The following is a 15,014-nucleotide window of genomic DNA, read 5'->3' on the forward strand; positions in this document are numbered from 1 at the left end:
ACCGCCGCCGACCTCGCCGAAATCAGCGCCGCTCCGCTTTGGACTGCGTCATCTCAATCCGTGGCCCCGCATTGTCAAGGTGGAGGGCTCGACTTTTCACGCTAGACCTATAGCAACAAGCACATCGATTGGTGCAGCTTGACTCGCTCGCCCAAATCCTCGCTCACCCACTTTGAGGCCCCGATCGAGTCCCTCGCAAGCAGAAGGAGCACATCGATTTCCCCCATCCGTTCTCCTCAATTCTGACCGCTTGACGCACGTTCGAGTTTGCGTCCTTACCCAACGCAAACCCCCTCTCTCCTGTACATACCCCCTCCCATTCCAACATGTATCGCCGCCGCCTCCTGACCGCGCCGCGTATCGCGCTCGGCACGTCCGCCGCCCTGCTCTCCGTCGGCGCATACTACACCCTCCGCCCCTCCCCACTCCTCACCGAATCGTCATCTACGCCCGTCACTCGCCGCCGTCCAGGTCCATTATGGTCCCCTCCCTCCCGGTCACAGATGCTCGACCACCTCCGAACGTCCGGTATTTACCTGACACGGACGGAGGAGGGTGGGCCGGAATCGGGACCCGTCCCGTCCGCCCAGAGTGGGAAGAGCAGGAATATCGACGAGGTCGGGGACGATGAGGATGTCTTTGACTTGTTAATTGTCGGTGGAGGCGCGACCGGTGCGGGAACCGCATTGGACGCTGCGAGTCGCGGGTTGAAGGTGGCTTGCGTGGAGAGGGATGACTTCGCGGCGGGAACGAGTAGTAAGAGTACCAAGTTGGTTCATGGGGGTGTGCGGTATCTGCAAAAGGCGATCTTCGAGCTGGACTATGGTGGGTCACGGCATCCTCCAACTACAGTGAGGGCTGAAAAGCTGACCGTGGCAGAACAGTACAAGCTCGTCAGGGAGGCATTGAGGGAGCGAAAGATCTTCCTCGAGACTGCCCCTCATCTCAGTTTCCCCCTTCCGTATGTCCTCCCCACAATCAACGAGCTATAATAGGATTCAACGAGTGGGAATGGGCGCTGACCAGCAGTATCCTCTTGCCCGTGTACAAATGGTGGCAGCTCCCTTACTTCTTCGCCGGGACCAAGCTGTACGATATCCTCGCCGGAAGCCAAAACATGGAGGGATCCTACATCATGTCCAAGAAGGGCGCGGCCGAGGCTTTCCCCATGTTGAAGACGGACGGCCTTGTCGGTGGTGTCGTCTACTATGACGGTCAGTTGTCTCAGACCCTCCGAATGGGTGAAAAGTCAGCTGATAACCTAGGCCAGCACAACGACTCCCGAATGAACATCGCACTGGCGATGACGGCGGTGCAGCACGGCGCTATTGTCGCGAACCATACGGAGGTGACCAAGTTGCACAAGAAGGCGGACCCGAGCAAGGGTGGTAAGGAGCGGATAGTGGGCGCGAGGCTGAAGGATATGATGACGGGTGAAGAGTGGGATGTCAAGTGTCGCGTGAGTCGGCTTTAGCGATTTGGGGGATTTGTGCTGATAAATTTAGGGTGTGATCAACGCTACCGGCCCGTTCTGTGACGGGTTGAGAAAGCTTGATGAGCCGAGCGTACAGGAGATTGTTGCTCCTTCCGCCGGTGTTCACATTACCCTTCCCGTAAGTCCTATTACAAATCTGCATGGACAGGCTGACTGGCAGAACTACTACGGACCCAAGAACCTCGGTCTCCTCGACCCCGCGACCTCTGACGGCCGAGTCATCTTCTTCCTCCCCTGGCAAGGCAACGTCATCGCCGGGACGACCGACTCACCAACGACCGTCTCCCAGAACCCCATCCCGCCAGAGAAGGAGATCCAGTGGATTCTCGACGAAGTCCGGAACTACCTCTCGCCGGACGTCAAGGTCCGTCGTGGAGATGTGCTCTCCGCGTGGAGCGGGATCAGGCCGCTGGTCCGTGATCCGGATGCGAAGAACACGGAGAGTTTGGTCAGGAACCACATGATCAATACGAGTGAGGGGGGTTTGTTGACTATCGCCGGTGGAAAGTGGACTACCTAGTGAGTGACCGAAGGGACGAGAAAGAGGAAGGGGTATGTGCTGATGAACCAGCCGGGCGATGGCAGAGGAGACGATCGACGCTGCGATCAAGGAGTTCAACCTCGGCCGATACGTCAATGGCCCGTCCCAGACCGACCACATCAAGCTTATCGGCGCCCATGCGTGGACAAAGACCATGTACATCAAGCTCATCCAGCAATTCGGGCTCGAGATGGAGGTCGCAAAGCACCTGGCCGAGTCGTATGGAGACAGGGCGTGGACAGTGGCTAGTATGGCCAAGCCGACCGGTACGTCAAGGTCCACCCAAGCTCTTATCTCACCCAGCAACAATGAGGACCAAGCTGAAGCCCCAGGTCAATCATGGCCACTCCACGGGATCCGCCTCTCCCCGTCCTACCCTTACATCGAGGCCGAAGCCCGCTATGCCGTCCGATGCGAGTACGCCCTGAACGCCGTGGACTTTATCGCACGCCGAACTCGACTTTCGTTCCTCAATGTCCAGATGTCGCTTGAGGCCTTGCCGCGCGTTCTGGACATCATGGGCGAAGAGCTCGGATGGGACTTGAAGCGCAAGGAGCAGGAGTTTGATCAGGCTGTTTACTTCCTGCGAAGTATGGGGCTGCCTGAGGTGAGTTTACTTTCGCATTCCCTTCCATGAGACCGGACAGAACTGACAACGTAGGCGCAAGCAGGTATCAAGCTTGCAGATGTGATCAGGAACCACGGGTCGACTCAGCCGCTGGGTCTCAGCCAGACCGACGCGCAGCTGTTCGGCCGCGCCCAGTTCACCCCGGATGAGGTCGCGAACCTCCGCAAGCAGTTTGAGCAGTTTGACTTTGTGAGTTCAGTCTCGCTCTATACTAGAGGATATGGGCTGATAGCGCAGGACCACGACCAGAAGATCACCCGCGCGGATCTGCTCGAAGCGATGAAGAACATGGGGTACGAAGCCTCCTCCGATCGCGCCGATGGCATCCTCCGAGAGGTGGACTTTGGGCGGAAGGGCGAGATTGATTTCCAGGACTATCTCGACGTAAGTTTTGCAATATTCCTTGTGTTGAGCTCGGGACATTGAGTGATGGCAGAGCTGACCACACAGATCGCGGCAGGGATGAAGGAGCTTCAGCTCGACTCGGCCTTCACTCACCTTGCGCAGATGCACACCACGAGGGATATCGCCAAGGGCGATAAGGCTATTGGGCCCAGAGGAGGAGAAGAGAGTGTGGAGAGGGATAACAGGCGCAAGATCTCAGTCGAGCGGAGTGGAGGGGGAACGTAATGCTGGCGTGCGGCCCAACTGGAGGAGGAGAGAGCGCTGGAGGTCAGAGGAGCATAAAGTGATCTGCTATAGAGCTTGTCGATGCACTGATACAGTCATACTCACTACCTCCGCAAAACTAATCTGCAACATTCGTCGGCGGTCCCATACGTCGTCTGGAGGTCCCCCGGTCGCATTGACCTGCGCGCATGTACTTGTATGCATTACTCGACTGACTCCTGACTATACACAGCATGAGAAGACCTGGTACGGAACGGTAGAACAATCGACACGAAACGACGAAACTCTTGAAGAAACATCCCTCACATGTTTGCCCACTCCTTGGGGTTGTGAGGATCGACGAAGTTCCTCGGCTTGCCCGTAAACACTGTGAGCTCGGGAAGCCCGTCACTCAAGCCGGCTCGCTCGGCAAGACCGCTCTCTTTGACCCACCGGAGTGTCTTCTTGGAGATGGGGACGGTGTGCTTCGAGTGCAGATTCGTGAAGAATTTCGTCATGGACTCGGCGGTCAGAGCGGGGTAAAAGCCGACCTTTGTGGCGCTCACGGTCGCCTCCTCGCCGCGATCGAGAGCTTCCTGAACGGTCTTGCAGTCGCCCTCAACGAACAGCTTCACATCTGGGACAGTCGCCAGAGTCACCTCGCACATGGATCCGCCTCCCGAGAACTGGTTGTTCGTGTACGGCTTGAAGACTGGGCGGTCTGAGGGCTTCAGGGTGAAAGTGATGGGACGCCTGGTCCTGAGGCCGGAAGAGCTGTCCACAGAGATCGGCCTCACCTGGACGGACACGCTGCCTGTCGCCAGGGCCCCAGCTGCGCCCTCGGACTCGCCGTCGTGAGTTCTGGCCACCATCAGGATGTCTGCCTTCGACGTCTGTGTCTCGGCCGCAGTGTCTCCGGTGTACCTATACGAGTACGACGCGAGACCGGTGGCGGTATCGGTGTGGTGCATCTTCAGGTCAAAACGTCGGCTCTCATCACCCATGGTGATCACGATGACACCACCTGGAGCTCTGGCTCCCCCCTCTGAATCTCCAGCTGGAGCCTGAGCCTCCAGAAACGGAGTGAGAGCCGAGAGGCCGTCCGCTGTCAGGGTGTCTGCAGCCTTGTTCAGGCCTGCATTGTGGTCTTCCGCCCCGATAGAGCTCGTCGACAGGTGTTCGAGCCAACTCTTGACCACGGGGACAGCAGCCTCCCAGCTCTTCTCAAAGTGAGTCGACGGCTCGCCACGGTATCCCAGTGGGAAGTAGGAGATGACCTGGAGCTTGCCTTGTGCGCCGTGCAGAGAGTCGAAATCGGACTCCGTACGCACGTTCCGGCTCCCTTCAGGTCGAGTGAGGTCGAATCGGTAGCCTGGGATGGAGCTGATCGCGGGCGTCTCGGTAGGGGGGCTGGTAGGGTTGGTCCCGGAAGCGGTGATTTGGGCTGGAGATGACATGTGGGAACAGTTGAGATTGCGGGTAACGGGTTGAATGAGGGTGGAGAGAGGTACTTCAGCGAGGATGCAGGACTTATATAGCAACCCAAAGGGTTTCGTGGCCAAGGGGAGACATAATCCTTTGGGTGGCGAAGAACAAGATCGGTCAGCAACGCCTCGCCTGGCTTCCACTGGCTACACTTCAACTTCTTTGCTTCTGTACTTTACGCCGCCGAAACCGTGCTTCTCAGATCTTGAGATCCACGATTCTGCTTCTGGCCCCGGGCGCCGGGCATGGTCATTGCGAGGGAGAATCGAATCGCGCGCGCGAAGGGGTGGCAAGACAAAGGTAGAGAATGAAAATGGCGTTCTGGATCGTGGTCAAGCCGTGGAGCTTATCAAGCCACATGTTTGATATGAAGATGTCAATGGAGCAGTTAGCTCTGGATTTGAAACTGGACAAGATGCAAGATCATCCTGCTTCGAACGCCTGGATAGCGAATATGGCAAATACCCAGGGGTGGCAGGATAAAGGGGGAGAACGCGATTGGCGTTTCACTAGAGTGCAATCAGGCCGTACCCCAAGGGCTCTTCACAGATCTAAGATCGATCTCATCGACGGCATCGTCAGATCTAGGCAGTCGACGGTTCTGTGAAAGAAGAATCTGTCCCGACCACCTAGGTGTGAGCATTTTCCAGACTATCGAGCCTCCGGTGTGGGAATCCCCAATCCAGCCTAACTTCTGCTAGCCAGGTGCGATCGAGCAGCTCAGTAGCTCCGGAGGTGAAGCGTACTGTTGAGATTAATGTGGGTCTTGCGGTATCTGGTGTAGACTCTGATGATGCATTTCTGGCGGTTAGAAGCTATGAGACAAAGTAATCTACTGTCGATACACTGATACTCACTCTAGGGAGTGTCGAGTGTCTTGCACTTCAAAATGGCATGCCCTCACCGGCTCATCGAACAGAGCCACTCGCATGTACTCGTATGCATAGCTGTCCACCTGCTATAAACAAAAAGGGGAAGACTGATAAGGAATGGCAAAGTAATTACTAAAGGACGAGACTCTTGAAATTCACCTCGAGCTGCGCTGAACTCGAGTTCGACCCGTTGAGATCAACGAACCCTTCTGGCTTGGCCGGGAAGACTGTGAGCTCCTCGAGCTCCTCACTCAGACCCACCCCCCGGGGCAGACCGAGCTCCCTGAGCCATGCGAGTGTGTCCTCGGGCACGTCGATGGTATGGGGGGAACGTGGATGCTTGCGGAGATTCTCCCAATCCTCGGCGCTGAACGGGACTTCGATGTGGAGACGAGACACATCCACCGTAGCATCCTCGCCTTTCCCGAGAGCGGCTTTGGCATCCTGACAGTCCCCTCGAACGAAAAGCTTCAGAGATGGGGCGGTCTTCAGGGTGATCTCACTCCAGCCTTTGGATTCTTCCCACAGGACGAAGCAAGCTTCGTCCTCGTTCTTCAAGACGCAACTCATCGTGCCTTTCTGTCTGTCTTCTGTCATTGCCTCGCCCGTCATCGGCATCAGGTCGAGGAACGCGGTCGCCGCCTCTCCCGAAGCTTGGCGACCCGCCGTGATTTTCATCACAATCTGCGAGTTGGGCGTATTGATGGCCGCAAAGTCTCTGGCGAACTGGCAAGCCCGGAGCTGTTGGACAGTCGTAGTAGAGGGGCTGTCGTCGTGGGCGAAGAGCTTGTAGTTGCGCCACCTTCCCGGCATCGCGCGAAGCGCAATCTCGGCTCCTGTAGGCGCGTGCCCGTTCGAAGTCCCCTGATGAGTCGGAGGGTGGTTGTCGAGCTCGAACTCGAGACGGGAGAGGCCGTCCGTTGGGAGATGCTCGGCAGCGATCTTCAAACCGGCGATGTCACCGTCTGAGGACGAAATCTGCCCGTCAAGCCACTTCTTGACCCGGGGGACGGCTTCCTGCCAGGTTCGATGACAGTACCCCTTGATGGCATTGTGGGAGGTCCGGCGAGGGACGACGGTTCTCACTTCGAGCCGACAATCCGAATCCTTGATGTTGAAGGTAGCGACGGTCGTCAAATTCCCCAGGTACGAGTTCCCGGTGATCTGGAACGAGTAGCCTGGAATCGTGCTGGACGCGTCGGGGGCGCTGGGGTCCTGTGCAGTGGACATGTTGGGTGACCTTGAGTAGTGTGAAGGGGTGGTAAGTAGGACGATGGTAGGGATCAGAAGCGTGCCGCGAATGATGGACCTTTATAGGCGCAGACGTGAGTCCAGGCGTAGACATCCTTTTGGTGGCCGAATCTTGCGTGTGACGCCACCGAGGCGCACTGCTTCTCAGATCTTCGAGATTTCAAAATCTCTGTCTCTGGGTCGTTCGCCTGCTCTGTGATGTGTAAGAGATAAAGGCGCAGCGGATCAAAGGTGTGCAATGCAATTCGGTTTCACTAGATTGCTATCAAATCTTACTTCGGTGGTCTCGAGATCTCGAAATCTCATCAAGGTCAGTGTCAGATCTGCATGTCAGTACTGTACGGTCTTGCCAAAGGAAGGCCAGATCTAAATGCGAGTAACCTCCAGGTCAGCAAGGCAAACTAGGACCTACGAGTAGCTCGGTGTGCCTGTCTTCTGGTCATGCAGGAGAAGCCGCGCTAGTGAGCACTCACGGTCGCGAACTTGTACAGATCAGTCAATCCAAGCCATGACGAGTTGACGATCACTCGCATTTAACAGCATCAGTCGCAATATATCAGTATGTTAGATCAGACGCGCAAGACGTGGTGACATCCGGGATATTAGTTTGCGACAGCTGACACCCCTATGCTAAGATATACTCACGCGAAGATGGCCCGGAAAGATCGTCTCCTCCTTTTCCCCATTCCGTCTAGCCCGCCTCTACATTCCAACCCAGCTATGCACCCCTGCGGCATTATGCAGCCCCGTCTGCCCAATCTTGACCCTCCCCTGCCCGGTACCCTGCTCCCCGAACCCTGCCCCACCCGCACCGAGGAACGTATTCCTAACGGGCGAGAACGTCGCGTCCATCATCGGGCTAAGCGGTGGTCGGCCATTCAGACTCCCCGTCGGCGTGCCGAGCGGACCCCCTAATCCCAATCCCGGACTCAATCCGCCTCCTGGTCCCACCCCACTCCCTCCGCCCATACCCACGCCCACGGACCCGCCAGCGCCAGGCAGATAAGCCTCCGCTGCCCACTCATACCATACCCTCCTGCCCCGCCCCTCGCTCAGTCGCCATACGTGCACCTCGACCTCCGAGCCAGAGGGGAGGTAGAGTGGTGCGCGGAGGGGGAAGAAGAGAGGGAACCACGAGTACATGTCGGGCGAGACGCGGTGGGCGTTATCGGGATGCGTGGACAGCCCGATATTGCCGTACAGGTGTGCTTCAAAGTAGCCTGCAAAACCGTGGCAGGGCCCAGCGTGGGGGATGGAGAAGGTCAAAGTGGCGGAACGAGTGTTGTGCGAGTTGGTGAGTGGTGCGCCTGGATGGTCAGCTCTGCCTCAACGTTCAGCGGGAAAGTGCAGACGTACCGCTCGAATCCAAGATAAGATCCCGCCGTGGATGCTCAAACTGCCAGCATTGCTGTACTCTCTCCCCACATCGCCCACTAGCTCCACCTCCATCTGCAGAAAGGACGTTGACCTGGCTCATCATGACCACGTATGGCGTCTCGGGCGCTGACGCTGGCCGAGCTTTCGAGGTTGCTTCGGCGTGCAGCTTGGCAGAAGAGATAGGTGCGAGGTGTGCGGTATATGATATAGGTATCGAGATACCGGATGCTGCCCTGTCAGCTTGGCTTACAATGTGCGAAGAGCCCAGACCTACGCTTCATGAACCGCATAGCCCCGTCGAGGCATTCCGGACTCAGCTCGTTGTCTCCGAAACTGCCCAACAGCTCAGAGACGAGGATGTCCGCCTCCTCAGGCACGTCGACCGTTCGCATATCGCCATAGAGGATTTGGACCGTATCGAACCATTCCAGCTCTTTCCGTTCCTGTAATCTGGCCTGTCAGCTGATGACCATCCCATAGGGCAAAGATGGACTGACGTCGTATAAGCCGCAGCATTCTTTTCTACCGCATATACCATCGCTTGTCGATTTGCGCGCTTCAGCGCCCGCAGAGCACAAGCGACAAGCGGTCCCCTTCCAGCTCCAACGACGGTGATGACACTGCCATCAGCCTGCGCTCAATCGCTATTCGACACCAGACTTACTATCTTCCTCCAGCAGGCAGGTCCAGCAATGCCAGATATGTCGCCTCTTCATACTGCCGGTACTTGACCGGATCCCTCTCGAACACATCATACGTCGCGCTCCCCAGGTCATCAAACAAGGGCTGTAGCGGCGCTTGCAAGAAGTCCGCATAGCCGGCGGTATATGCTGGCTCGTCCGACTTTTGGCCGTTGACGGGGTTGATCATCCCTGATTGGGCCTGGGAGGTGATGTGGCGGACGTATTGGAGATAGGCGGAGGGGCCGCCGGCCGAGTGGCGGTTGGTTTGGGTACCGGCGAGGATGTAGGTGGGGGATTGCTACTAGTCAGCTCAAAGCTACGAGGGCAGAAGCGGCATGGCTCACTTTGGTCATACCCTTCAGGAAAGCTTGACAGGCCTTACTGAGGACGGGATAGCCCTTGCCGTTGGAGATGAAAGAGGATGCGGGGAGCCAGATGTGCTTGACGGGCTCGGCGGTCCATCTTGATAGCGCGCCAACAGATGGAGGGAGGGGATTCGTAAGATCGAGAGCTACTCCGTCAGCACATTCGTCTTGAGACTGCCATAAAGTCCCACTTACTGACTGTCAACCGAGAGTGGTATCCGCACATTGACCGAATAGTGTCCCACATCTCCCAAGTCGAGCATGGATCTCCACTTGCCGGCGCCGGCGCCGCTCCACTCCGCGCACTCATCGTGCTGCTAGCTGCCGATACTGCGCTCGCACCGCTAGCGTTTCGCATTCCGTTCGGGGCGAGTGTAGTCGAGTTCTGGTGCATGCTGGCCGGCCGAGTCGAGAGGGACGATATCCGCTTGTGATGCTTGGACGAAGCTCCAGCCGAGGTGGACTGCGGGACGGACATGCCGTTTGGAAGGGTCGCGGAGGTAGATGGGCCGGATGTGGGAGGACCGAAGGGAGATCCGGGACCTTGGTTGATGAGTTCCGTGGGGTCCGAGATGGGGATACGGACGGACAGCTCGGTGAATGCAGATGCGCCGCCGAGATGGAGAAGGTTGGAGATGGCTCGAGCGTACGAAGCGAGGTAGGCCCTGTTGGCGAGCTGAGGAGCAGGTAAGATGAGGGTAGGGACGCCAAGATAGATTGCTTGTGAGAGTTCCGCTCGGAGTGCCTAAAGATCAACTCAAGAGCCCGGGCGGGGGCGGTCAAACAGGACGTACCAGCTCAGAATCAAACCTGATCCCCTCGTCGCTCGAGTCCATCTCCAACCACTCCGCAGCAACAGCAATGAGTCCCCTCGTCTCTTCCAACCTCGACACATTCAGCTCGTTCCGCCTCAGTCCTCCCTCTTTGCGCCAGACGTCCGCCTCTCGGTCCACGACCTCTCGCTCCAGATCCCGCGTCATGGCCGCCTGCGACGTCGGGTCGAGCTCTTCTTCGACTGGACGGAGACAGAGGCGTTCCCACCGCTCTTGCCAGCGCGGGTTGGTGAGCGGGACACAGGCGGTGTCATAGTCTGTCGAGGAGAGGGTGGTGGAGATGTGGGTGTCGAGGGGGGAAGGAGCTGGGTATGGGGCGGTCGGGAGTGGTGGGAGTGGGGGTTGGAGAGCGATAGCTACGGGCAGGCGGGGCATCCTGGGCGGGTAAGTCTGTACTGACGCTGATGATGTCGCTGTTGAGGCTGATGGATGAAATTTGGACTTGGTCTCTCTTGTGCGCGTTCATCACCTTGCAGAGGGAGCTTGACGCGACTGTTACGTTAGTAGTTAGGCTCGCTGTCCCTTGCCAGTGCTCGCCTAATTTGGGCCAGCCTATCTCTGCTCGGGCAAAGCCGATAGATAGGCCTGAGGACTGGTTTTGGCTGGCGGGAATCCGTTCGCAATTCCAAGTGCTCCACCAACTCTCACATCCCATCTCTCGTCCACTAGGAACCCTCATCATCACCAGAACAGAGCATCGCGCTCGGCAGTGTGCATAGAAAGATATCAGCTCGAAATCACCGAGCAGAACCAGCGGAAATCACGCTGCTCCGCTCGCAAATTGGCCTGAATAATCGCATCGGCCGATAACCTCGCCTTTCCATCGTTGGTCACGCCTGACACCCTGCCTTCACCATGGGGTTCTCTCGCTCGGCCCGTATCATCACGCTCTTGGTGATCGATACGGCCTTCTTCTTTCTGGTACGTTCTGGCACCCTCAGGTGATACGGGTTTCTGCTGATACAGCTAGGAATTGATTGTCGGCTACTCGGTCGGTTCTCTGGCGCTCATAGCGGATTCGTTCCATATGCTCAAGTATATTATTACCTATCGGAATCTGGGTCAAGCTGATCCTCAGTGACGTTCTCTCACTCCTCGTCGCTTTATACACCATCAAACTCGCCACCTCACCCTCATCCGCTGCCAACTCGTACGGGTGGCAAAGAGCCGAGATTCTCGGCGCGCTCATCAATGGTGTCTTCCTCGTTGCGCTCTGCATGACTATCGCGCTGGAGGCTATTGGGCGGATCGTCTCGCCACCTGAAATCTCGGCGCCGAAGTTAATCGTCATTGTGGGAAGTCTGGGGTTGGCGAGTAATATCGTCGGGCTGTTCCTCTTTCACGGTGAGCTGTGATGGGCCCTTTGACTCGGCGCTGAGCTGAATTCGTAGAGCATGGACACAGCCACGGCGGCCACTCTCATGGCCCCATCGCCCTCCCTGCGGACTCGGAGGCCGAGGCAGCCGACATGGCGGCTCCAGGCGGGCGTCAGCGCGCCGACTCGATGTCTTCTCTTTTCCAGCACCCCGCTCAGACTCGGGCACAGGTCATCGAGACTGCTCAGGAGTACGGTTACGGTCGACCCTCCGCAGACGAGAATGCCGGGTTCATGGGGGCCATGTCCCCTCCATCAGGCCATCACCGCGGTAATTCCCTCTCGCGCAACAACCGGAAGAAGGGGAGCCAGGGCGGGAGCTCCAAGTCTAAGTCTGGCCGGTCTAGGTCAGATCAGGCCGCCACGGCGCCCGCGGTCGGCACGGACGATATTCGCTCGCCTGTTGGAGAGGTACCTACGCCGACGGAGAGCGGGAGTAGCGGGACGGCGGTGGAGGATGGGCACGGGCATGATCATGCGCACAAGCACAAGCACAACCACATGGCGGTGGATGCGAGCGAGGCGGAGGCTGGGCATGGTGGTGGTCATGGACACGGTCATGACCACAGTCACGAGGGGCACGGGAAGGGACATGATCATGGACATGGACATGGCGGCGCGGGTGGACATGGTCACGACCATGGGAGCATGAACATGCGCGGTGTATTCCTGCACGTGCTGGGAGATGCGTGAGTGCATGATCGATTATACCATGGAAGGAGTCAAGCTCACCATCACAGCCTCGGCAATGTAGGCGTCATCTCGGCCGGTCTCGTCATCTGGTTCTTCGAAGGCGCATGGACGCTATACTTTGACCCCGGAGTATCGCTCTTCATCACCTGTATCATCTTCAGCTCTGCTCTTCCTCTCGGCAAGCTCCTCATCTCCTCTTGTTTGGGTTACGCTGACTCCCAGTCAAATCCGCATCCTATATCCTCATGCAGGGCGTCCCATCACACGTCTCCCTCGAGGCTGTCCGATCAGGCATCAAATCCGTCCCCGGTGTGGTCTCAGTACATGAGCTGCATATCTGGCAGCTCTCGGAATCGACCGTGGTGGCCTCGGTACATGTCATGATCATGCCCGGGGCGGAGTATATGGACGCTGCGAATGGGATCAGGGCGATCATGCACCAGCACGGGATACATAGTGTCACGATTCAGCCAGAGTAAGTCAAGCCTCGCCTTACCCTCATAATGGTCGGCTCTACGGAGCTTCGTCCAATCCTTGCACCTATCGATCAGGATGACTAGCTGATCATGCCCAGATTCTACGACGACGCCGCCTCCATAGCCGAAGAGACCGCCTGCCTCATCCGCTGCCCACCAGAACAATGCGGGACAGATACCTGCTGCCCTCCCGTTCCTGGTAGCAAGAATGGCCAGCTGGTCAATGTCGACGAGGGGGAAGAGCACGATCACGCGGGTCATTCGCATTGAAGTCGTGATAGCGGTGGCGGATATGGAGAGGGCGGTATTGTAGATAGGGGGAATATAACATTATGATCGAAATACCCTATGAGATCATGGAGTGCCTGGCATCGCCTGAGACGCTCTGGACGTCAATGCTGTTACCGGCGCATGATGACCGTGGTGCTTGCTGATTTGGTGCATGCACGAGGAAGCTGAGCGCTGAACTTGAAACGCGAAGATGAAACACCAACGCACGGGTCTCACCGCCACATTCACCGGAGTTAAGCGGAGTTTCGTCCCCCTCCAGCATTTTCAAGCCGGTTGCGTTACCTCGATTTGGGTGCACGCGCGACCTTGCCCGTACTCCAAGCTGATAGCCAATCCATACTCACTAGTCGTGCCCTACTACGCTTACAGGGTAAGTTTTACAGTCCGAAACGACACTGCATACGGCGCAGCACTCGACTTTTGGGAAAAAGAGAGGAAGCAGAGGCTGATTTGGGTGTAGTAACACGGCTATCCGACCCTTTCACCCCTAATCTTCAATATGTAAGCTGGAATACGGTCTGCTGGATATATGGAGAATGTGGAAATCTGATATGACAGGGCTCACTCTAACGTTTGGTTCTCCCGGTTAGTTACTACTCCATCGAATCGGTACCAATGAGCGCGAAGGAGGAGGGCGGAGATCTGGACAAAGGATTGCAGGATGATGTGAGGTGCTGGACGACGAAGGATGAGGGGGAGAGACGAGGGCCTTGCGGCGGGGATATGCTGCGTGGACGCCATGGTTGCAGGGGGATTGGAGGTTGTTGGAAGAATGTGCAGAGTGGGAGCGACCGACAAATTGGGGGAGGAGAAGGTCATGAGCGACGGACATTGCGGCGGATACGGGCGTTACCGCTGGACAACGCTGGGACAAGGCGAGGAGATGGAGAACCGTCATACGCGTTATGCCGGGCGGCATGGCCCTCGTGTAGATCACGATGGGGAGATGCTGTCGAAATCTCTCGAGAAGAAATGCTGACCCCTCTAGCCCCAGGGAATTCGGTAAGGGCTCCCGCCAGTGCCGTGTGTGCGCCCACCAGGCTGGTCTTATCCGGTGAGTCTTGATCGTCGGGATGCACAGACTAATGAGCATATGCTGACGATATCAGCAAGTGGTACGTCTCATCTCAAATTGAGGGACCCTCATGCGAAATATCGGATACAGGACTATATCGACTGACATTGCAGGGGACTTGACATGTGCCGTCAGTGCTTCCGGGAGAAGGTAAGCTCTATGTCCTCCGAATATAGGTCGGATCCGAGCTGATCATTCCAGTCGAAGGCTATGGGTTTCGTCAAGGTCAGCTGAACCTCCTCTTTCGACGGCTTCTCGCAGCGCCATCGCCAATGTCGGCACACCGAGAGCCCATACTGACATCGCAGAACAACTAAGCTACTCTTACAGGTGGAATAGAGAGTTTGGCGGATGGAGGTGTAGGGAGTTGGGCAGGTAGTTGGGCTTGTAGCATCGCTATGCCACAGATTCGCATCATCCTATGCGGCGCGGGGATTCCAGTCCAAGCACCTCGACTCAGTCTTGCATCGTACGCTGCAGCCGCGAGCGCACCTTCTTCGGCAGCTGCCTGTTGGTCTCTTCGGCGTCTCTTGTCTTGATCTGATAAGAGATTTTATCGCCGCTACCTACGCCATGCCGGCAGCGTGAGCCAAACTGCCCTGCGGTGAGAAAATACCTCCGTCTCCGAAGTCAAGTCAAGTCCGTGTGACAGCCACACCAAATTTCAGAACTTCCTCGGCCAGCGAGCACCAGCAGCTGCACACTGCCTACCTTTGTCACACCATCTACATCATACATACACTCTTCCTTACAGCTCCGACTACGTGCTACCAACTATCAAGGCGGAAAGCTCTGGAACAAAAGCTTGTACTTCTTGGGGAACTTTTACCCTTGTATCACTAGTTTCCGCTTCTATACCCTTCCATCTCAACTCCTTGCCGAGTCGAGCTTCCGACGACCGCCTACGAAAGTATACAAAGTCAGTCTCCCATTCTGAGACGAGGGCACCGGACAGTGCGGCAGCG

At 57.1% G+C, this 15,014-nt stretch overlaps 6 protein-coding genes across 6 annotated transcripts; 3 read left to right on the forward strand and 3 right to left on the reverse strand.

Annotated features, from left to right (window-relative positions):
* Positions 1-326: 326 nt before the first annotated feature.
* Positions 327-3,294, forward strand: MKK02DRAFT_26026 (FAD dependent oxidoreductase-domain-containing protein; the record flags this gene model as incomplete). Its single annotated transcript, XM_053087130.1, has 11 exons — positions 327-825; positions 880-961; positions 1,030-1,214; positions 1,266-1,459; positions 1,506-1,613; positions 1,656-2,014; positions 2,067-2,302; positions 2,369-2,647; positions 2,705-2,853; positions 2,902-3,048; positions 3,115-3,294. 11 exons carry the CDS (start codon positions 327-329, stop codon positions 3,292-3,294), a joined length of 2,418 nt encoding a protein of 805 aa, XP_052944883.1.
* A 302-nt stretch (positions 3,295-3,596) lies between these two features.
* MKK02DRAFT_43787 (uncharacterized protein) lies at positions 3,597-4,730 on the reverse strand (the record flags this gene model as incomplete). Its single annotated transcript, XM_053092612.1, has 1 exon — positions 3,597-4,730. One exon carries the CDS (start codon positions 4,728-4,730, stop codon positions 3,597-3,599), a length of 1,134 nt encoding a protein of 377 aa, XP_052944884.1.
* Positions 4,731-5,762: 1,032 nt separating this feature from the next.
* MKK02DRAFT_32608 (uncharacterized protein) lies at positions 5,763-6,860 on the reverse strand (the record flags this gene model as incomplete). The annotated part of the gene is made up of 1 exon (XM_053088539.1): positions 5,763-6,860. The coding sequence occupies one exon, from the start codon at positions 6,858-6,860 to the stop codon at positions 5,763-5,765; it is 1,098 nt and encodes a 365-aa protein (XP_052944885.1).
* A 723-nt stretch (positions 6,861-7,583) lies between these two features.
* Positions 7,584-10,514, reverse strand: MKK02DRAFT_26268 (PRMT5 arginine-N-methyltransferase-domain-containing protein; the record flags this gene model as incomplete). The annotated part of the gene is made up of 8 exons (XM_053087167.1): positions 7,584-8,188; positions 8,238-8,486; positions 8,533-8,708; positions 8,756-8,878; positions 8,923-9,239; positions 9,286-9,452; positions 9,502-10,051; positions 10,101-10,514. 8 exons carry the CDS (start codon positions 10,512-10,514, stop codon positions 7,584-7,586), a joined length of 2,601 nt encoding a protein of 866 aa, XP_052944886.1.
* A 480-nt stretch (positions 10,515-10,994) lies between these two features.
* On the forward strand, positions 10,995-12,953 carry MKK02DRAFT_36575 (putative di-tri-valent inorganic cation transporter; the record flags this gene model as incomplete). Its single annotated transcript, XM_053089447.1, has 7 exons — positions 10,995-11,060; positions 11,110-11,174; positions 11,218-11,483; positions 11,531-12,203; positions 12,255-12,385; positions 12,430-12,682; positions 12,782-12,953. The coding sequence occupies 7 exons, from the start codon at positions 10,995-10,997 to the stop codon at positions 12,951-12,953; spliced, it is 1,626 nt and encodes a 541-aa protein (XP_052944887.1).
* Positions 12,954-13,879: 926 nt separating this feature from the next.
* On the forward strand, positions 13,880-14,366 carry MKK02DRAFT_43791 (putative 40S ribosomal protein S29; the record flags this gene model as incomplete). The annotated part of the gene is made up of 6 exons (XM_053092613.1): positions 13,880-13,902; positions 13,963-14,028; positions 14,084-14,089; positions 14,163-14,199; positions 14,251-14,274; positions 14,358-14,366. 6 exons carry the CDS (start codon positions 13,880-13,882, stop codon positions 14,364-14,366), a joined length of 165 nt encoding a protein of 54 aa, XP_052944888.1.
* Positions 14,367-15,014: the final 648 nt, after the last annotated feature.

Source organism: Dioszegia hungarica (assembly GCF_025882075.1).
Source record: "Dioszegia hungarica strain PDD-24b-2 chromosome Unknown MKK02contig_8, whole genome shotgun sequence".
In the NCBI taxonomy this organism is placed as follows: Eukaryota; Fungi; Basidiomycota; class Tremellomycetes; order Tremellales; family Bulleribasidiaceae; genus Dioszegia; species Dioszegia hungarica.